This window comes from Myotis brandtii, unplaced genomic scaffold (genome assembly GCF_000412655.1).
Source record: "Myotis brandtii unplaced genomic scaffold, ASM41265v1 scaffold193, whole genome shotgun sequence".
Classification (NCBI taxonomy): Eukaryota; Metazoa; Chordata; class Mammalia; order Chiroptera; family Vespertilionidae; genus Myotis; species Myotis brandtii.
Window position 1 is genome coordinate 452,253 of NW_005357191.1, and position 21,891 is coordinate 474,143.

The 21,891-nt window shown below is 43.8% G+C and overlaps 1 protein-coding gene across 4 annotated transcripts in view; it reads right to left on the bottom strand.

Moving 5' to 3' along the window:
• Window positions 1-21,891, bottom strand: part of INSR (insulin receptor) — a 152,916-nt gene that overhangs the window by 42,740 nt on the left and 88,285 nt on the right. For all 4 annotated transcript variants that reach the window (XM_005864901.2, XM_005864900.2, XM_005864899.2 and 1 more), the window contains exons 3-8: window positions 17,429-17,577; window positions 16,230-16,374; window positions 13,280-13,494; window positions 12,217-12,343; window positions 3,254-3,504; window positions 2,766-2,933 (exon numbers count right to left, since the gene is read on the bottom strand). In XM_005864901.2, the coding sequence (XP_005864963.1) occupies window positions 2,766-2,933; window positions 3,254-3,504; window positions 12,217-12,343; window positions 13,280-13,494; window positions 16,230-16,374; window positions 17,429-17,577 (1,055 nt within the window). The remainder of the gene's footprint in view (window positions 1-2,765; window positions 2,934-3,253; window positions 3,505-12,216; window positions 12,344-13,279; window positions 13,495-16,229; window positions 16,375-17,428; window positions 17,578-21,891) is intronic.

Here is a 21,891-nt window from a genome sequence, read left to right on the forward strand (position 1 = left end):
CCCGCACGAATTTCATGCACCGGGCCTCTAGTTTTAAAATAAGCTTAGAAAAGGGAATGAAAAAAACAAAATAACTTCTCATTGGAGCAGTGTTAATAATACAAAGCTGTTTTCTGTCTTGACCCCTGAGTCCAATCGCACAGCCACACTCTGGTACAACCTTGAGAATGCACACTACTCCTTACGGGCAAAATTCAGGACAGTCCCTTTGAGTCCCCTTTCCTGCCACCAGCCTTCCATGCTGCTAGTGTCTACTGAGCAAAGGAAGCTCCATCCCTCCTCTCCGCTTCAATGCATCCCATGGACAATGAGCTCTAAGTACCTTTCTGTGAATGGTGGGTATCCCCTCGGAAGCCCAAGTACTCACACAGCTTTAAAACCTGCAGGGGACTCTTAAAAATGCTTCTTATGTTTATTAATAGGCATGGAATAACCTGGCTGGGTAACTGTTAGAGGGCCAGTCATGGCACTATGGGCAGGAAAAAACTGGATTTCCTTAGTGACGGGGTCGGGGTGGGTTCCTGACAATTTTCTGGAGGGGCAGGGACTTTTGATCAGGTGCAGGCTGACACCTGTTCCCTTTCCAGCACACACTCATGACACGTGGTGTCCCATGGTTTTCTGTGACTGTAAAGCAAAATGACACACCCAGGACAGCCCAATGTATAGAGACCCAGAGGAGACTGTGGGAGCCAGGGGCTGGGGGAGGGACCCGAGGAGTTCGTGTTTAATGGAGACAGTGTCAGTTCGGGAAGGTGAGAAAGTTCTGGAGATGGAGGGTGGTGACGGTTGCTCAACAGTGTGAATGCAGTTAATGCTACTGAACTGACATTTAACATGGTTAGGAGAGTAAATTTTATGTTATGTGTATTTTACCACAATAAAAAGCCACATAGTTGATAAGACTGTGTTGTATAATTTAAATATGCTAAGAGAGTTAACATATGTTCTAAATGTTCTCACCAAAAAGAAAAAAAGATCAATGTGTGAGGTGATGGATGTTAATTAAGCAGATGGGAGGAGTCCTTTCACAGTGTGTGTGTGTGTGTGTGTGTGTGTGTGTGTGTATCAAATCAACACAATGTACACTTTAAATATCATACAATTTAATTGTCAATTATACCTCAAAAAGCTAAAAAAAAAAACCACTAGTGGTACTAATAGGAAGCTACTACTGGTTATGGTTAGTATATTTATTTATATTGTGTTAGTAAGTTTATATATTTGTGCTTGCATTGGGTTTTTAAAATTATGGTAAAATACACATAACGTAAAACTTACCACCTTAATCATTTTTAAGAGTAGAGTTCAGCGGCATTAGTACATTCACATTATCATGTAATCACCACCACCCTCCATCTCCAGAACTTTCTCACCTTCCCCGACTGAAACTCTGTTTCCATTAAATACGAAGCCCCTCCCCTCCCCTCCGGCTCCCCAGCCCCTGGCTCCTGCACCTACTCTGTCTCTATGGATCTGACTCCTCTAGGGACCTCCTACGAGTGGAATCGTACACTATCTGTCCTTAGAAAGTTCCTTTTAATTATATAAACTTTGGGATCATTAGAAATCAAACCCCATTTAAATAGTCACAATTGTAATGATATATTTAGACTTCCAGAATAAAAAGTAAAATGAATTAAATAATTAAAGCTGTTGCTCTTAAAAAAAAAAAAAAAAAAAAAGGAGAGCTTTGACTGCCCTGCTGCCGGGTTCAGCTGCTCGAATGCAGGGCCAACAGCTCGCAGCTGAGCCCACGGCTGCTTGCTCTCGAGTTATATAAAGCAGTCGAGGAGATAAATAACGTTTGCAACCCGTGGCTCAGGCAGGGAATGAGGTCACAGGCACACATATAGCCCATGACCCTACCACTGGGACAGCTCCCAGAGACCATCTGGCCTTTTGCCCCTTCTCCCGAAAATAAGGCAGCTGGTGACAAGCTCAGTGACTGGCCCACAGCCCATAGCAGGTTGGAGGTCCAGCTAAGAGCCTACCAAGAGCTCCTGGCCTCAACCACGCCTCACCAGCAGCCCAAGGTCAAAGACTGAGGATATCACTATTCCCCCAAAATCTAAAGAAAAATAAATACAAACAAAAACCAATTAAAGAAAAACATGACCTGTTTCTCCAGTTTGATAGGGTCTTCTAAAACCTACTTTTAAAATAACCTTAAACTAATTTATACAAACTAGTTTGAGGCTTCAAATATTTTTTTTGTAGATAGATGGAAGCCCATTAAATAAATAAGATTAAAAACTTAAAAAAAATCATCATCAGTATAAATGTCTAACAGAAAGTACAGGAGGAAATAGATGGTTGCTCCTGCTGTCTCAGGTCTTTCAAACATAAGGGTCTAAAGTTAAGGGCCGAAATCCTTCCCTGACTTTGTCAACCACCTCGCAGCACACTCAACGGCTGTACTCCAGCAGGGAAGTCTCCTGTGGGTAACAGCTGCTTCCCCATCGGGACAGGGTGTGGGACGGAAGAGAAGCGTGGAAGAAGACGGGGGAAGGAGGAGAGAATTCCAGAGGGAAGTGGTGCCAAGACATGGAAATATCTGGTTTCCACAGGAGACTTCAGAGTGTGTACTCATGTCGTGATGTTTAGAAATGTGTGTGTTTCCGTATGAGGAACAGAGTGTGTGTGCAAGTCTGCTCCTGTGCACACACTGGGAAAAGGAAGAGGAGAGATATTTCCCCGGGCGTGGAAGAGAGTGGATCAGATGCGTGTGAAACCTGCCGCTCCCACACTCGGCCTGCACTCACCTTTGAGGCAATAATCCAGCTCATACAGCTCACTGTCTTCCTCCTGCCTCTCCCAGAAAACCAGGTAGTGTGTGATGTTGCCGTTGGGGTCGGAGGGAGGCTTCCACTTCAAGATAATCTGGGATGAAGAGTTAGAAACCGAGATGGGATCCAAGGGGACGGAAGGATCTGGAAAGGTGAAAGGACACAGGTTCACTGTGAGGAGGGTGCGAGCTGCAGGCTGGGTGTGAGGGGATCCACAGGTTAGACGAACCATGAAGGTGTTCGCTGCAGTGCTATTTAACATCCGAGAAAACTGGAGACACGTGGCATGCTCACCCAGGACAGGAGGGACATAATCAGAGTCCATCGCTACCACAGATCATGCACAGCATGTGAGCACTCATCCATCCATTTACGCAACGAACACGAACTTCATACAATGTCGTCATATTAAAGGCAAGACGCCTGACTCCCCCACAAATTCCTAAGTCACACAATATACTTACTGGTGGCATTTGTCTGGATATAGATGATATCGCTCTTGGCCCCGTATGTGCGGCGTTCATCAGAAAAGGTGACCAAGGTCTTCACGAAGATGGCATACTGAGTCCAGGGCTTGAGACTCCGCATCAGCCACCCAGGATGGGCCTGTGACTTGGGGTCAGTGGACCTCGGAGGCGGGTCAATGTCCACCACCGTCCAGCTGTTGGATCCACACGCATCCTGCCCATCAAACTCCGTCACATTCCGGTAAGGGCTGTCACGGTGGAAGAGAAGACGGTTACCATTTTCAGCTCACTCTGAGGACCACAGAGATGCAGCCAGACTATAGGGTTGCATCCTCCTGACCAACACCCTCATGCACAAGGAAAAATGACACAGAAACGGCCTAAGAGAAAGCAGCCACCTCCCCTGATTTCTCAATAGTAATAGTATTTAATAATAGTGATAAATAATATTTAATACTTTAATATTATACAATTACATGATATACTGTATTTAACTTTATTATATAGTATGTGTAATATTACATATGTAATTATAGCAGTAAATATTAAATAATCTTTGATAATATTTAATAAATAGTAATTAATATTGTTTCCTGATAACAATAGTGATAATACTATCAGCAGCTCCTTTATAAGATTACATAAGAGAATGTATGCAACTTCTCAGCTCACAAGATTATGCCACATAATCTTGAGAAATGAAGCTAATATTGATATTAACACTATCACCACTTCCATTATCTTTTTAAAATCTCAGCACAGCTGTATACTTGAAATTAGGTGTTGTTTACTACGGACAGAATTTCAGTTTGGGAAGATAGAAAATTCTTGAGATGGATGGTTGCACAACATCATTAATGTACACAATGCCACTGAGCTGGATGCTTCAAATTAGTTTAAATGGTCAATATTATGTTAGGTACTTTCCCCGCATTCCCCCCCCACCCCCTCTTCAATGGTTTTAATAAAGGTCAAATGCTTGCGATTCAACAAGACCATGTAAAGACTGTCCTTCATTACCGCCCCCCCACCAGTCTGTTCTCCCACCATGACTCACTTTCCTCCTTTTTACATCTGTCACTTCTTCAAACGTGACACCCCCCCACCCCGCCCCGTCGAGTTCTTGCAGTTGCTACTCCCCTGGCCCTTCCCTCATATTTCAGTCCATCCCCACTGCCCCAGGGAAGCCCTTTCCGACCTATGTGTCAAGTCAATTGTCCGTGATCCTGTCCTCTGAAGCACTGTAACATTTTCATTTTATTTTTTATTGAATTTATTGGGGTGACATTGGTTAATAAAGTTACATAGGTTTCAGATGTACAGTTCTACAATACATTATCTATATATTCTACTGTGTATTGACCACCCCAAGTCAAGTCTCCTTCCATCACCATTTATTCTCCATTTTCCCTCTTCAACCTCTCCCCAACCCCTTTTCCTCTGGTGATCACAACACTGATGACTGTGTCTCCCAGTTTTGGGGTTTTTGCTTAATCCCTTCAATGGTTTCACCCATTTCCCCAACCCTCTCCCCTCTGACAGCTGTCAATCTGTCCTCTGTATCTATGAGTCTATTTCTATTTTGCCTGTTTATTTTGTTCTTTGGGTTCCATATACAAGTGAAATCAATCATACGGTAGTTGCTTTTCTCTGGGTTATTTCACTTAGCACAATATTCTCCAAGTCCATCCATGATGGACCATTCTGATAGTTCTGAGGTGTTATTCCTTGTGGTCTTAATTTGCATTTCTCTGATGAGCACTTTTTCTATATATCTATAGGCCATCTGTATGCCCTCTTTGGAGAGGTGTCTATTCAGGTCCTTTGCCATTCCTAATTGTTTTTTGGTGTTAAGTTCCACGAATTCTTTATAAATGTTGGCTATTAACCCCTTATTAGATATATCATTAATGAATATGTTCTCCCATTCACTGGGCTTTCTTTTCCTTTTGTTGGTTTGCTTTTCTGTGATGTAGTACCTATTGTTTATTTTTTCTTTTCTTTCCCTTATCTGAGGAAATATATCAGAAAAAAAGATTCCTACAAGAACAGTCGTAGCTTTTAAGACCTGTGTTGTTGTTTTTTTAAAGAATATATTTTATTGATTTTCCACAGAGAGGAAGGGAGAGGGATAGAGAGTTAGAAACATCGATGAGAGAGAAACAGCGATCAGCTGCCCCCTGCACTCTCCCCACTGGGGATGTGCCCGCAACCAAGATACATGCCCTTGACTGGAATGGAACCTGGGACCCTTGAGTCCGCAGGCCGACGCTCTATCCACTGAGCCAAACCGGTTAGGGCGAGACCAGTGTTTTCTTCTAGGATTTTTATGGTTTTGTGACTTACATTTAAGTCTTTAATCCATTTTGAGTTTATTCTCATGTATGGTGTAAGATGATCTAGTTTCATTTTTTTTTGCAAGTATCTGTCTAATTTTCCCAAAACCATTTTTAGACTATCTTTACCTCACCTCCTTTGCAAAATATTCACTGATCAAAAAGGTGTAAATTTTTATTTCTGAGCTCTCTATTCTATTCCACTGACCTAAATGTCTGTTGTTATGCCAGTACCATGATGTTTTGATTACTATAGCCTTGTAGTATAGTTTGATATAAGGTAATTTGATACCTCCAAATTTGTTCTTCTTTCTGAAGATTCCTGTGGCTATTTGGGGTCTTTTGTGGTTCCATTTAATTTTTGGAATATTTGTTCTAGTTCTATGAAATACAACATTGGTATCTTGACAGGAATTGCTATACATTGCTTTGCATAGTATGGACATTTTAATGATGTTTATTCTTCCTACCCCTGAGCATGGGGTATGCTTGTTTATTTGTGCCTTCTTTGATTTTTTAGTACAGTGTCTTATAATTTTCCAAGTACAGATCTACTACATATGTGGTTAAATTTATTCCTAGGTATCTTATTTTTCTTGATGCAATTGTAAATGGGATTGTTTTCTTAGCTTCCATTTCTGATAGTTCAATATTGGTATATAAAAATTTAACTCATTTCTGGATATTTTGTACCATCTACTTTACTGAATTCATTTATCAGTTCTAGTAGTTTTTTTGGTGGAATATTTAGAGTTCTCCACATACAATATTATGTCATCTGAAAATGAGTTTTACTTCTTTCCAATTTAGATGCCTTTTAATTTCCTCTTCTTGTCTGATTGCCATGAATAGGACTTTCAGTACTATTATCAAATAAGAGTGGTAAAAGTGGACATCCCTGTCTTGTGGCGTTGGCTATGGGCTTGCCATATATGGCCTTTATAACGTTGTGGTATGTTCCATCTATTCCTACTTTGCTGAGAGTTTTCATCATAAACGAATGCTAGATTTTATCAAATGCTTTTCCTGCATCTATTGATATGATCATGTGATTTATCTTCCCTTTTTTTCTGTAGTCATCACATTTATTCATTGGTGCATATTGTAACAACCTTATATCTCTGAAATAAATACCACTCAAGCATGGTGTATGATCTTTTTAATGTATAGCTGAATTTGGTTTGCTAATATTTTGTTGGTGATTTCAGAATCTATGTTCATCAGGGATATTGGCCTATACGTTTATTTCTTTGTAGAGTATCTGGTTTTAAAATTAAGATACTGTCGACCTCATAAAATGAGCTTGGGAGACTTTCTCTTGAAATTTTTCGAATAGTTTGAGAAGGATAGGTGTTAGTTCTTATTTGAATGATTGGTAAAATTCTCCTGTGAAGCCATCTGAGCCAGGAGTTTTGTTTGTTGGGAGGTTTTCGATTACTACTTTAATTTCGTAGTTCCAATCTGTCTATTCTGATTTTCTGATTCAGACTGACTTAGTTTTGGAAGATTGTATGTTTCTAGTAATTTATTCATTTCATCCACACTGTCCAATTTTGTTGGCATATAGTTGTTTGTAATATTTTCTTACAACCCTTTGTATTTCTGTGCTGTCAGCTGTTACTTCTCCTTTTTCATTTCTGATTATATTTACTACTATTTGGGTCTTCTATCTTTTTTCCTTGATGAGTCTGGTTAAAGGTTTGTCAATCTTGTTTATCTTTTCAAGGAAAAATATCTTGTTTCATGGATCTTTTATATTATTTTTTAGACTCTATTTTGTTTATTTCTGCTCTAATCTTTATTATTTCCTTTCTTCTACTCACTCTGGGCTCTGCTATTGTTCCTTGTCTAGTTCCTTTAAGTGTAAGGTAAGACTATTAGAGATTTTACTTGTTTCTTGAGTAGGCCTGAAATGCTATCAATTTCCCATTTAAACCTGTTTGTTCTGTGTCCCAGAATTTTGGGTTGTTGTGTTTTCTTTCATTTGTTTCAAGGTATCTTTTGACTTCTTCCTTAATCTAAATGTTAACTCATTCATTGTTTAGTAACTTATTATTTAGCCTCCATGTCTTTATGTGTTTTCCAGTTTTTTTCTTGTTATTTCTAGTTTCATGCTATTATGGTAAGAGAAAATGCTTGACATTATTTCAATCTCCTTAAACTTATTGGGACTTGTTTTGTGTCCTAACATGTGGTCTATCCTAGGAAATGTTCCATGTGCACTTGAAAATGTATATTCTTTGGCTTTGGGGTGAAATGCTCTGAAGGTATCAATTAAATCCATCTGATCTAGTGTGCCATTTAAGGCCACTGTTTCCTTAAGTTTCTGCCTGGAACTTCTATCCATTGTAGTCAATTGGGTGTTAAAAACCCCTACCATAACTATGTTATTGTCAATCTCTCTCTTTATATGTCCATCAAGGTTTGCTTAATATATTTACATGTTCCTAGGTTGGGTACAAAATTTTTACAGGGGTTATATCTTCTTGTTAGACTGCCCAGTTTATCATTATGTAGTATCCTTCTTTACCTTTTATTCTAGTCTTTGTTTTAAAGTCTATTTTGTCAGATATAATATTGCTACCCAGCTTTTTTCTTTTTTTTCATTTCCATTTGCATGAAATACCTTTTTCCATCCCTTTACTTTTAGTCTATGTGTATCTTTCATTCTGAGGTGGTTCTCTGTAGACATCATATATATGGGTCCTTTTTTCCTATCCATTCATCTACCCTATGTCTTTTGATTGGAGCATTTAAACAATTTATACTTAAAGTGATTATTGATAGGTATGTATTTATTGTTATTATTCTTTATGCCTCTGTTTCTCTATTATTTCTTCTTCTTCTCCTCCCCCTCCTCCTCCTTCTAGAATAGTGGTTGCCAACCTTTCGGACCTCACGGACCACCAATGGTCTGTGGACCACCGGTTGGCATCCACTGTTCTAGAAGACCCTTTAACATTTCCTATAATGCAGGTTTTGTGGAAATTAAGTCCTTCAGCTTTTTCTTCCTGGGAAGCTCTTTATTTCTCCTTCAGTTTTAAATGATAGCCTTGCTCCGTATAGCAGTCTTGGTTGTACTTGATTCCCGCTTTTCATCACTTTGAATATTTCATGCCAATCCCTTCTAGTCTGAAATATTTCTGTTGAGAAATCAACTGACAGTCTTACGGGAGCTCTGTTGTAACTGTTTACAACAGGTAACTGTTTTTCAGTTGCTGCTTTTAAGATTCTCTCTTTGGTTTTAACCTCTGCCATTTTAATTATGATATGTCTTGGTGTGGGCCTCTTTGCATTCATCTTGTTTGGGACCCTCTGTACTTCTTGAACTTGTGTGTCTTTTTCCTTTACTAGGTTAGGGAATTTTTCTGTCAGTTCTTCAAAAAGGTTTTCAATCCCTTGCTCTCTCTATTCTCCTTCTGGTACCCTTATGAAGTGGATATTGGTAGGCTTCATACTGTCCCAAAGGTACCTTAAACCAGTGGTCGGCAAACCGCGGCTCGCGAGCCACATGCAGCTCTTTGGCCCCTTGAGTGTGGCTCTTCCACAAAATACCACGTGCGGGCGCACACGTACAGTGCGATTGAAACTTCGTGGCCCATGCGCAGAAGTCGGTTTTCGGCCTGGGCGAGTCTATTTTGAAGAAGTGGCGTTAGAAGAAGTGGGGGGGCGTCGGTCGGTCGGTCGGGCGATTGTTCGCTGAGGTCGACCCCCTCCAACTCTCCCATCCACACATCTGAAACAAGTATACAAGACGAGTGTGGATGGGAGAGTTGGAAGGGGTCGACCTCAGCGAACGTACCTCAATCAGATTAAGGACGTTTTTAGCAAAGGCCAGCTTAGGAGTACCTTAATTAAGTTAATAACAATGTACCTACCTATATAGTTTAAGTTTAAAAAATTTGGCTCTCAAAAGAAATTTCAATCGTTGTACTGCTGATATTTGGCTCTGTTGACTAATGAGTTTGCCGACCACTGCCTTAAACTATTCCCACTTTTTAAAATTCTTTTTTCATTTTGCCACTCTGGATGTTTTCTGCTACCTTGTCTACAAATCGCTGATTTGATCCCCTACTTCATCCAACCTAATGTTTATTCCTTCTAGTGTATTCTTCATTTTGGATATTGTATTCTTCATTTCTGACCAGATCTTTTTAATGGTTTCTATATTCCTTTGCTCTTATAATTCTAAGTTCCTTGAGCATCCTTATAACCATTCTTTGGAACTCTGTATGTCATCAATTGCTTGTCTCCACTTCATTTAGCTCTTTTTCTGAAGATTTCTCCTGTTCTTTCATTTGGGGCTTGTTTTGTTGTTTTCCCATTTTAGCTGCCTCTTACTGTTGTTTCTATGCATTAGGTAGATCTGCTATAACTCTCAGTCTTGGTAGGGTGGACTTATGCAGTATATGTCCTGCAGGACTGCAATGTGCAGTCTTCTTGATCATCTGATCTGGGTGTTGCAGGAATGACTCCTGTGAGAGTTATGTGGGCCCTTCTCTTATAATTGAGTCTTGACTGCTATTGGCCCGTTCATAGGTGGGGTCAGTCCTGAGACTGGCTGACTGTGAGGATCAATCCCAACCACAGTGTATGAGCTTTGTGCAGGTGCTGACTACACAGAGCTGAATTCTCCTCTGCAGGGTCTGGTGCCTGCCAAGATCTTCCTTTGGATATGCAACTTGTGAATCTTACTAGATCTTGCTCTGATGTTGCCTAAAGCTGGCCAGTGGGAGTGTTGGTTCTGGGGCCTCTAAGGAGTAACTCTGGCACAGTCCAATGTCAGATGCTGCCTTTGACTATCCCTGGGCAACCTGTTTGAAGTTTCAAAGTGATCTACAGTAGTGGCTGCCTCTGCTGAACCTGGCTGTGCACAGGTAGAAACAAGCTGTGCACTATGGCTGGTTTTCACAAGTTCCAGGCCCAGGAAAAGGTCCACAAAAGTCCCAGCGCACCCTGAGATCCACTGCTGCCTGTCAGCTGCCTGTTAGGCTCAATCACTGAAAGAGCCACTGGCAGTACTCCAATTGGACAAGGCAGGTTCAATTGCCAGGTAGGGGTGACTGGTTTTTGCCAGATTGATACAGGTTCAAACTCAGTGCTAATGCTGGGTCTGAGGCCACTCAGCAAATGTCCCAGTGTATAGAAAGTCTACCTGCCACCCACTGGGTGCTCACACACATTTGTGATGGGGCGTGGTCAAGGGAGTCATCAGAGTAAGGCCAGCAGAGTTTATCAGGTCCAAAAAGAGCAAGATTTGGCCCTGTGAAGGGAGGGCTTTGCACCAGTTGAGCATGTAAAGAAAAATGGTCTCTGTACTAAAGCTACACAACTCAGTCTGTCCCAGAATCCATCCAATCACAGCAGGAGGATAGGTCTAGTGGATCTCCCATGAGGAGGAGCTGTCAGTCAGGTTTGGGGGAAGGTGGTGGGAGTGGCCCTCACTGTAAGGCCATGCAACTCAATCCCACCAGAGTCAGGAGGGTGGGGCTAGTGGATCTCTCCTGCAGGGGAGGTGCCTCCAGTCAGGTTCACCAGAAAGTGGGTGGAATGGCCTCCACTCCAAAGCTACACAACTCAGTCACGGAAAGCCACTGAGTTTGCCTGGACTTCTACACCCAAGCCCAGGCAGCTACTCCTCAGCAGGACCCATGCTACACAGGGTGGGACAACTGGGAGCCCAGAGGGTGGTCTCATTGCATTCCCCCAGGGTAATGCCATATAAGAAAGATGGCATCTGTGGTGTGGGAGATGGACTCAGCATAGGAATCCTGGCAGCTGTCCCTTCATCTCTCTCTCTCCAGAGCCACAAACCCCAGTCTCTCCTTAGGAGATTCTCATCTGCTCCACCCTCCTTCCACTAGAGCACAGGGTGAGTGGCTGAGAACAAGATTTGTGCATTGGGCTTTTAAGAAGGTGCCTGTGTCTCTAGCAGACTCCCATCTCTCCCTGGCAGACAGATTCCCTAATTTTCACAGCCATATGTTATATGGGCACCTCTTCCCAGCTGTAACGCTCTGGCCCGGAGAGCCCAGATTGGGGTTGAGACCCCATGCTTTTAGGGGGGATGTTAGCGGCTGAGATATCCCCCCAAAATTTCAGCCACTGCCTAGGGGAGCAGGACCAGCCCTTTTTGTGTCTCTGCCCTTCCTACCAGTCTTGATGTGGCTTTTTCTAAAAATCCTTGGTTATAAGACTTTTCTTCAGCTAGTCTTCAGTTGATTATTGAGGCTGATTGCTCTATATTTTAGTTGTAATTCTAGTTTTTAGTCCTAAGAGGAGGTAAGTGTAACATCCACCTACTCCACTGCCACCTTGGATTTCCCTCCCCCAATGTTTTAAATGATGGAGAAATACAAAATAGGTAAAAAATAAAATTAAAAAAAACTATTAAGTACACTGAGTGACCTTTCACTGAAGAAATCTGGTGAGATGTACATATAAAGGGCAAATTAAAATAATTGCTATTAGAGATTGGCCAATCTGGACCCCAAATGAAACCTATCTGCTTCAGTTTCTGGCTTTTCCACAAGTTTATTCCACAAGTGGGAAGACAACATAGAGCAGCCTCAGAGGGGAACAATGAGCACATATGCAATATCCACGTTTTTACTTTATACTTACGCCTCTTTGTAGAAGAGCATGAACCCCAGGAGGTCTCGGAAGTCAGGGGGCCAGTACGGCTCCCATTTCAGCATGATCTTGTCAGAAGATGTCCGGATGTAAGAAAATTTAAGTAATTCATTTTCACCTAGAAAAGTTTATTAAAAAAACACACAACAATATCAATATTTCATCATTTGTTTCAGCATAAAGCGGTGATCCTACACTCCCAAGACTGTCCATGAAAAGGAGATGAAAAGGAGATGTCAACCTGCTGTTCCATGGACAGGTCTTGCTCCCACATGTGTCTCCCAGTATGTGAGGGCAAGAACTGGTCGTGGCAGTTGGCCCATACTGCCAGCCAATTACCTGGCCAGATGTTCAACTGAAAAATAGCAGCTGGCACCAATGTGAGAAGGAAAATTGGACAATAGTTAAGAGTCCTGACACAATTTTGACATGCACAAAATTAAGCCTGACATGACAGAAGATGTAACTCTAGTGCAAATGAGCACATGCCAAGTGAGTTTAGATCACTATACCTTGGACAGACAATTTCTTGACTCTCCAATATCTTGGAGAGAGTAATTTCCTTTGCTTGGAATGCAAGTCTTCCCTTAAGCTCCACCCCAACCTCACTCTTCATCCTCAGAATTCCCACAGTGTGGACCACATTCTTCTGTAAAGAATCAACTCCGAGTGACAGTATTACAGAAGCCTTGGCAGCTCAATGCTCAGATACTCCTTCAAGAGAGAGCCTATCACAGGAGTGCAGTCAGCTGACAGTCTCCAGCTGTAGCAACTGCAGGGCCTGTCGTAACATTTGATCCAAGGCCATATATAAGGAGGTATTATTCATTCATTCATTCATTCAATGTTTATGTAACATCTTCCAGTATCAGGCACTGTATCTGGTACAGAGACAACACCTGTCCTCAGTATTTCAGAAAGCCTATCGCACACAGAGTTGTGTAAGCTCACAGGGGAGGCAGTACTAATCCCTGGGGGCCAGTGTGGTAGGTGAAGGGAAGGAAGCCACACCATCTGGTCCACAGGCTGGAAGTACCGGGCCATCACCACTTACAGGACGCCTGGTCCCCATTAGTCTTCAGGGCAATGTCGGTCCTCTCCTGGCGTCCCTTGGTTCCTGAAATTTCTTCCATCTTGTGAATTTCCGACAAGCAGAGTTTGGGATTATAGTGGAAGAAGAGTTTCCCCCGAGTTATGGTGAGGTTGTGTTTGCTCCAGTCCCATAGCTGCCTTAGGTTCTGGTTGTCCAAGGCATAGAAAGAGTAGTTCCTATGGAAACACACACACCTAGTCATTCATCGGCTTGTAATCTCCAACTACAAGATGGTGGGGCCATGGCTGGAGTTGATCTTGCCCAGCAGTACATACCCAGCCCTAACCATTTGCTTGGCACGTACTTAGTAAGTATAAAATGGGGGGTAGGAGGGCCAAGGGAATTGGAGGAAGTGTTCATGGCCAGGAAGGTATCTGAACTCCATCTTGTGGGGAGGAGAGTAAGACTACAATGGATTGAGATATGGGTTTCACAGACGGGAAAGACTAAAAAGACAAAGGCACCTGAGCTGGGCCCACAGAAGAGCAAAGTAGCCTGCTCTGTCACTGGAGAGCTGCAGCAGCTCAAACCCTCTAGTATCCTGGATACCAAACCAAGACTAAGATCATGTGACCTTATTGGGTCGGCAGAGAGGAGCCACTGAAGGTTTCATAACAACTCAGTAACTTGATTAGACCTGTGCCCATGGGCCACCTGCACATAATGAATGAGAGAACGAAAGCATCCAGGTCTGTGCTGTCCGATACAGAAGACATTAGCCACCTCTGGCTGCTGAGCACCTGACATGTGGCCATTCTGAACTGTACTGGGAGTAAAACACACAGCATGCAAAATAAGAGAGTATAAAAGATCTTCTTTATAATATTTTATATTGGTTCCAAGTTGAAATGGCATTTTAGATGTAATGGGTTAAGTAAAATACATTGTTAAAATTCATTTTACCTATTTCTTTTAACGTTTTTAAATGTGGCTACTAGAACACCTGAAGTCACATGTGACTTGCATTATATTTCTGTTGGACAGCACTGGTCTAGTTCTAGGATGCCCAGCTTAGGATCATTGGAATAATCCAAATAAAGGTCTGAACTTCAACAAAAAAGCAGTTGTATGGCAGAAAAATCAACAGGTGCTGGTGAGTGATTCCAGAACGTAATCTAAACAATTCTATGGATTGGTTTCTTGAAACCATTCACATCCCCCTCTTCCTGTGCCTTCCTCTACTATACAGACTGGAAAAGGTAAATATTCGCTTTCCCACTCCCTTGCAGTTAGAAGCAGCCACACGACTCAATTGTGGCCAAGGAGATATAAACAGAATTCAATGTTGGGGGTGAGAATGTGGGAGGTTCCAGACAATGTTTTGAAAGAGACATTCTCAATTGTCATATATCTTTGTCCCTTTCCCTTTTCCCTGTCAGTTCTACAGATGTAAGGCAGCCATTCTGTGACCATGATCACATAAAGATGGAAGAGGCCTGGGTCCTTGATGACATTGTTGGACGGCCTTCCTCAGACTTCTTGTTCACAAGTCCATCTCAATCTGCATGAAACGTGGCTAGTCTGGATTTCTATTATTTTACTAACTGAAGTGGGATCAGCGCAAACTCAAGGGTAGGAAATCCAAGAAATAAGGAAGAAAATCCAGGAGGCCAGCAGAATATCTTGGGGAAGTAGAATTCTATAGGCCAGAGGAGATAAGATTTCATTAAGGAACAGGTGAAATCAGTATGAATGGAACCGGGACATGAGAAGGCCCCGGAGGCAGCAGTTGAAGGGTCCTGGTCAGGCTTGCACGCCAACTCACAGTGAAGCCCAGATGGCGAGACACCGTGTCATTGCAGGTGGCGCCCTGGGAGGGCACAACGTTAGGCTGTACCCCTGTGACTTCCAAGAATGACTGTAGAATGGGTACCACTTTCCTTGGCTGGGTCTTCAGACATGTTCCAACACACATTGCTCTCTCTCAAGGTTCTCCAGGCACTTTCTCCTAGTAGATGTTTTTCTGGCTTTAAAAACCCCTAAGTTACAGTAGAGTGAACTGTGGTGAGCAACACTGCATTGAATATTTGAAAGCTGCCAAATGAACAGATCTTAAAGGTTTTCATCACAAAGGAAAAACACTTTTTTGTAGCTATGTATGGTGATGGATGTGAAACAGACTTATTGTGGTGATCATTTCAGAATATATACAAATATTGAATCATTATGGTGTATACCTGAAACTAATATAATGTATACGTCATTGAGTGCTTCTATTCTTCCCCCAGTTTTATTGAGATACAATTGACATCTAACATCAGTTTTAGGTGTATTTTATAATAATGTGACATTTACATGTTGCAAAATGATTATCACACTAAGTTTAGTTAACATCCATCACCTCACATAGTTAAGAAATATTTTTTCTTGTGATGAGAACTTTTAAAATCCACTCTCTTAGCATCTTTCAAATATATAATACAGTATTGTTAACTGCAGTCACTATGCTGCACATTAGATACCCAGGACTTAATTTGTAACTGGAAGTTCGTACCTTTTGCCCATCCTTCATCCATTTTGCCCATCCTCCCCCCAATGCCTCTGGCAACCACCAATCTGTTCTCTCTAGCTATGATCTTGGGTTGTTGTTGTTTTTGTTTTTTTAAGATTCTATATATAAGTGAGATCATCCAGTATTTATCTTTCTCTGTCTGACGTACTTCGCTTAGCATAATGCCCTCTAGGTCCATCCCTGTTGTCACAAATGGCGGCATCTCATTCTTTTTATGAATAATATGACTGAATAATACTCCCTGCATATATAAATGCACATTCCACATTTTCTTTATTATTCATCTGCAGATAGATACTCAGGTTGTTCCCATGTCTTGGCAAAAACCCCTAACTTTTTATAACTCACACACTTCCTAGTTAGTGCTCAGGCCATAGACACAGAATCAGGCCCACATACCCAACTTCCAAGGTATCCCCCTGAATCAGACGTAACTTCCGGAAGAAGGAAAGTGACACTAGAGCGTAGGAACGGCGGATTTTCAGATACCCTGAAATTTCCTCAATGAGGCCGAGGTTGGCCTCAAGCTCAGCTGCCAGGTTGTCTAAGGAAAAGAGAAAATACCCAGTGAGTTTTATAGAAATCTTTTAATCTTCCTATAATTTCTCATAGGAAGGAGTTAAATTACAACCTGAAAATGACTTTGACATATCCTGCTCCAAATGAATCATACTTAATTAAAATACAATCCAAAGTCCTTACTACGGGGTCAGCAAATCCCTAAGTAAGTGACTGCTGCTTTGTGTCTCATCTCCTACCTTGCTCCCACTACTTCAGGCACCTGGGCCTCCACACCCTCCCATCAGCAGACCATGCACACGCGGACTTTGCCTGGCTGCCTCCTTTGCCCAGAATGTCACTCTCCCATCTATTAGCTTGGTTCGCGCTATTACCAACTCAAAGCATGGCTCCTCTGACCAGAAACCCTTCTAAAATAGCAACCTCTTACTCCGCTTCAGAGGTTTGCAAACTCCAGTCCACTGGCCAAACCCAGTCTGCTTTGTAAATAAAGTTTTATAGGCACAGAGCCACATCCATTTGTTCACATGTTCTCTACAAGGGCAGAGTTGAGGACTTGTAATAGATACCCTCTGGTCTGCCAAGCTGAATAAATTTATTATATGGCGCTTTATAAGAAAAGGGTACCATCCCACTCCCTCCACTGCCACACTTTGCTTCCCCGCATAGTGGGACCACTGCCTGAGTTTATATCATAAACTGATCTGCTTATTGGCAAGACCCATCATGCACAGACTTTGCCCCGTTCACTAAATATTCCACAAATGTTTGCTGAACACGTAAACAAAGGAATGCCTTTTTGCCTGTGACGGTATTTCTGGAAACACAGTCCTCAGACCTGCAATAGGGAAGGTTGCCGTTTGTTAAAATTGCAAATTCCTGATGTCCCAGCTACGAATGCGGAAAATCAGAATCTCCGCAGGGAGAGTGGGACCAGATGAGCTTTGAATTACAGGTCTGGTAACAACTGACTCAAGATAGTCTTAAAACCGCCGAGGAAGCAGGAAGCAAAGTCTAGACCATTTCCCTTCTCCACCGCCAGGGACCGTGGACCCCAGCGGGACAGCCCCTGCACTCACTGCCCCCACGGATGTTGATGGTGAGGCTCCCGTTGATGACGGTGCATCCTCGAAGCTCCTGGGCAGCTGTCACTGAGTCGATGATCTTCTGACCTTCCAGGACGTGGCAGACCTTGGGACAGGGGCCCAGACACGGAGTGCACATCAAGCTGAGTAAAAAGCAAAGGCAGAGGGTCAGGGTACACAGGACCCCCCTCCACACGGCAGACGCAGTTGCACAGGGTCCCAAGGGACACCCACAGCACTGCTAGCAGCCGAGGCCCGAGAACGCTCCGTTGTGAGGGCCGTCCTGAGCATCGAGGGTGCTGAGCAGCACCCCTCAGCTTCACCACTGACGCCCAATAGCACCGCAACCAGGGACTGGAAGCCATAATGTCTCAGACACTGACCCCTGAGGGAAGAGACCAGACGGCCCAGGTAAAAGCCACTACCCACAACGGCAGGCTTATCCCCTTCCCTGCGGCAGCAGGTCCCGGCATTACCAGGGGACTAACGCTTCTCCCCCCAACGGCAGGGCTCCTGCTGTGCTCCAGCCCCAGGGGACTCACTGAACCGCATGGAGACAGGATCTCATTCTACCCTGTGGAGACAGGGGACTCCTGGAGTCACCAGACCTCACCCTGCCAGCACCCTAATGACAACGCTGTAACCACAGGTACAGGTAGGGTATGCGCACATTAAGCTTTGATTGCTGAGGCATCCGCTTCAGGGGACATCCATCTTGAATAAGCACAACGCCAGCCTATGATGCAGTGAGCAGTAAAACCACCGGTGAGGGAATCAGGCTCCTTCCACCCGTGAAGGCCCTTCTTGCAGAAAGCCCTGGGTCACCAGATACCTGACTACTTGGGTGACCGTGCTTCCCCCTTCCTGGACCCAACTCCTGTTCTTATGCTTTAAATTCGACAATAAAAAGAGAACCAGGGCCCTAACTGGTTTGGCTCAGTAGATAGAGCGTCGGCCTGCGGACTCAAGGGTCCCAGGTTCGATTCCGGTCAAGGGCATGTACCTTGGTTGCAGGCACATCCCCAGTAGGGAGTGTGCAGGAGGCAGCTGATTGATGTTTCTCTCTCATTGATGTTTCTAACTCTCTATCCCTCTCCCTTCCTCTCTGTAAAAAATCAATAAAATATATTAAAAAAAAAAAAAAGAGAGAGAGAACCAGGAAACGGCAGATGCTTCACCCTCAGACTTATTATAGGCAGAGCCCCAGGTCCCACCCCCCTTGCTCTCTGCCACCCCTGGCCTGGGCGTACCATGTACCCTCCAGGACCTGTGAGTAACAGATCTGTTCCTCAAAGTCCCCTGGTGGTTCATTTTGAAGTGTGTCCTGTGATCACAATAAGAACCATGAGAGCCAGTCAAGCCATAAGCAGGGGCCCTGGTGGGAGGATGTCTATGGAGCTCCCTACGGGAATGTGTGTGCAGTGCGCGTTCCTAAATGAGGGGGTACCATCAATAGGCTCGGGACCCGCAACGTATTGCAGCCGTGTTTTAGTTCTGTGAGATGTTACAGCAAATTATTGAACCCAAAGGGTTTATGGGAACCCCCAGATTTATAGCCAGTCGATCAGAAGTGAGGGTGGCCTAAGGACCCCGAAGCGTGGCTGGTGTCAGAAGCGAGGGCAGTCCTGTGGAGAACAGTCTTCAACCTGTGGTTTGATACGGACTCCAGGTGCCTAGTGTCAACCTGTAGTGCAGTGCACCCTGTGGTGTCTGCACAGCTGCAGTGGATGCAGGACTGTGACCAAAAGTTCGGTTCTTTTGTTGGTCCTACAACTACTCACTGAGCACTACGTGACAGGCGACACTCTAAGCTCGAGATCCACAAACTACAGCGGATGCCAAGTCCATGGCCACCTGTTTTTTAAAGAACGTTCTACACAACCACACCCACTGGTTTATGGGTCATTTGTGGCTATCCTCACGCCATCATGTCAGAGTAGCTGCAGCAGAGACCATATGGCCTTCAGACTAAAAATATTTACACTCTGGGCCCTGCCAATGCCTGCTCCACGGCACAGGCACACGAGGTGAACAAAACAACCGACTTTCCCTGGGGACATTATCAGTGGCCACATGTTCCTTTCGGCCTCCCACCAAGTGGGGTCTATGTCCTCTTCCAGTGAGTCTGGGCTTGTCCAGATGAATTGCTTTGGCCGATGGAACATGAGCAAATGCGATGTCAGTAGAGGCTTGAAAAGTACTTGCACATTGGAGCAGGCCCTTCCTGGCTGCCAGGACGAGAAACCACACGGAGAGGCCCCGGCTGCCCATCTAGGATATGAGCGGCTGGCTGTCTTACGCCATCAGTCAGGGCTGACCCTGCCCACATCAGACAAACTTTCCATCAGCCATCAGAAACCATAAGTGAGTGTGAGGTACTGAGTGCCGGGCTGCTCTCCAGGCAGCAGGAGCTAACTGATACCATGGTCCAGCTGTTGGTGGAGTTGAGGAAAATTAATAAATTGACAATTACAATATCAGCCTGTGGTATAAGCCATGAAAAGAGTTAAACCTGAGTGATGTGCCAAAAAGGAGCTGGACAACTAATTCAGACAAAGTGGGCACACGGGGAAGGACTTCAGAGGAAGTGACTTACAAGCTGTGACCTGGACAAGAAGAAGGGGGCCATGCAAAGATCAACGGGCAGAGCATTCGATGGGGAGGGAACAGGGACACAACATTCACCCCAAATACCGAGTCCTCCCCATCTCAGTGAGCACACACTGCTCTCGGCAGGCGTCTCCCCATGACTCTGCATGTACCCCCAGACCTCTGCTCTGAAAACACCAAGAACTATTTCTGGATAAGCCACAAGAATGGAAGAAAGCATATCTGGTCCTATTTGATATCAAACCACACTAGAAAATGTGATAGGACTAACGTATTTCATAAGAACGTCTTTTATTTTTAAAAACTTCAGAAGAAAAAAATATTCATTTTTTTCAAAACCTTCGAAGTAGAATTGTGCCATAAAGAGTCGTAATTAGCACCGCCTGCTTTGCCCTCTCTCACTCAGCGAAGGTCACAAGCATTGCGGGACACAGCGCCCATCTCCTGAGGCGCGGGCTCCAGGGGCCACCACACCATCAGGAGAACATCAGTGAAGGTTGCTGGGCTTCTCAGAGAGAATTCCTTCTATTTAAAGCCAATGTCTTTTAAATAAACATCTTACTAGAAGATTCATTTAAAAAACAAACAAAAAGGAGTCAAAAGGAATATGGTCATTTCCCCAACCTTACTGATGAACTGGCCCGAAAAAGAAAAAGAAAAGGGTCTTTTTGCCATGCAAAGTGATTTATAATTGCCTATTTTTGGTCAACAAAGCCACGGAAAAGGTTTTTGTAAAAAAAACTAATAAAACAAACATGTTGTACTTGCAGGTTTCACAAACATTCGAAGAGAGCCTTGTAAGAACTGAACTAAAGGTGTTTGGTTTTTCCGGGAAATAAAACTTCCCACCAGAACACTCTCATTGGCTAATTCTTGAGTCTGTAGGGGAGATTTCTGGGTGAGCAGGTCAGCTTACCCTCGGTCTGCGCCTGTTTCTGATCTGTTTTTGTGTTGTTTTGTGGAGGGTTTTTTCAAACCCGCAACACAAAAACCAGAAAACAGATTTTTTAAGCTTGATTACAGCCCCAAGAAACCAAAATAGCATCTAAGAAGCTAACAAGATGAACAAATGTCTGCAATGTGCATAGGCCATCTGACTCACAACAAAGAAAGAAAACCGCTTCCCAGTACGAGAAAGCCTGGGAATGACCGAGAATCAAGTCTCTTCCTTCCTTCTCGTGCTCCGGGCTCATCTCAACGTGCTGTCCAGCTCCGGATCAGAAGAAACACAAACCTGAGCTCCACTTTGGGTGTAAGAGCCAGGAAGTCACAGCAGCGGGGACCGTCCCGCGAATGTGAAGGATGCCACGGGAAGCCAGGGACTGCTGCCTGTGTGCTTTCTGCTCCCGATGCTCAGCACAGAAAGCTTTAAAAATCATGTGCAAGATGCCAAGGTACTTACTCTCAGGCCCTTTACAGAGAGGGTTTGTCGACTCTGCTGCGAAGGCCAGGACCAAAACAGGAGGCAGACATGGACCCACGGTTCCCAAGTGCATGCCCTGGTCATCTCAGCGCCCTCACCCATAGCAACGGATGCTGGTTTTTCACACGAGCTTTTTGTTTTGTTTATTAAAATTGTTTAATGTTGAAATTATTGCAACTGTCCCCGTTTTCCGCCCCCTTGGCCAACCTCCACCCACTCCCACCTCCCCCTCCCTTGGCCGTCACCACACTATTGTCCATGTCCAGGGGCTGTGCATACATGTTCTTTAGCTAATCCCTTCACCTTCCTGATCCAGCCACCTCAGGCACCAGCCAATCTGCTCCATGTACCCATGCTTCCGGTTCCATTTTGTTCGTTAGTTTATTTTGTTCATTAGATTTTAACAGGTAGCACCACCTCCCCA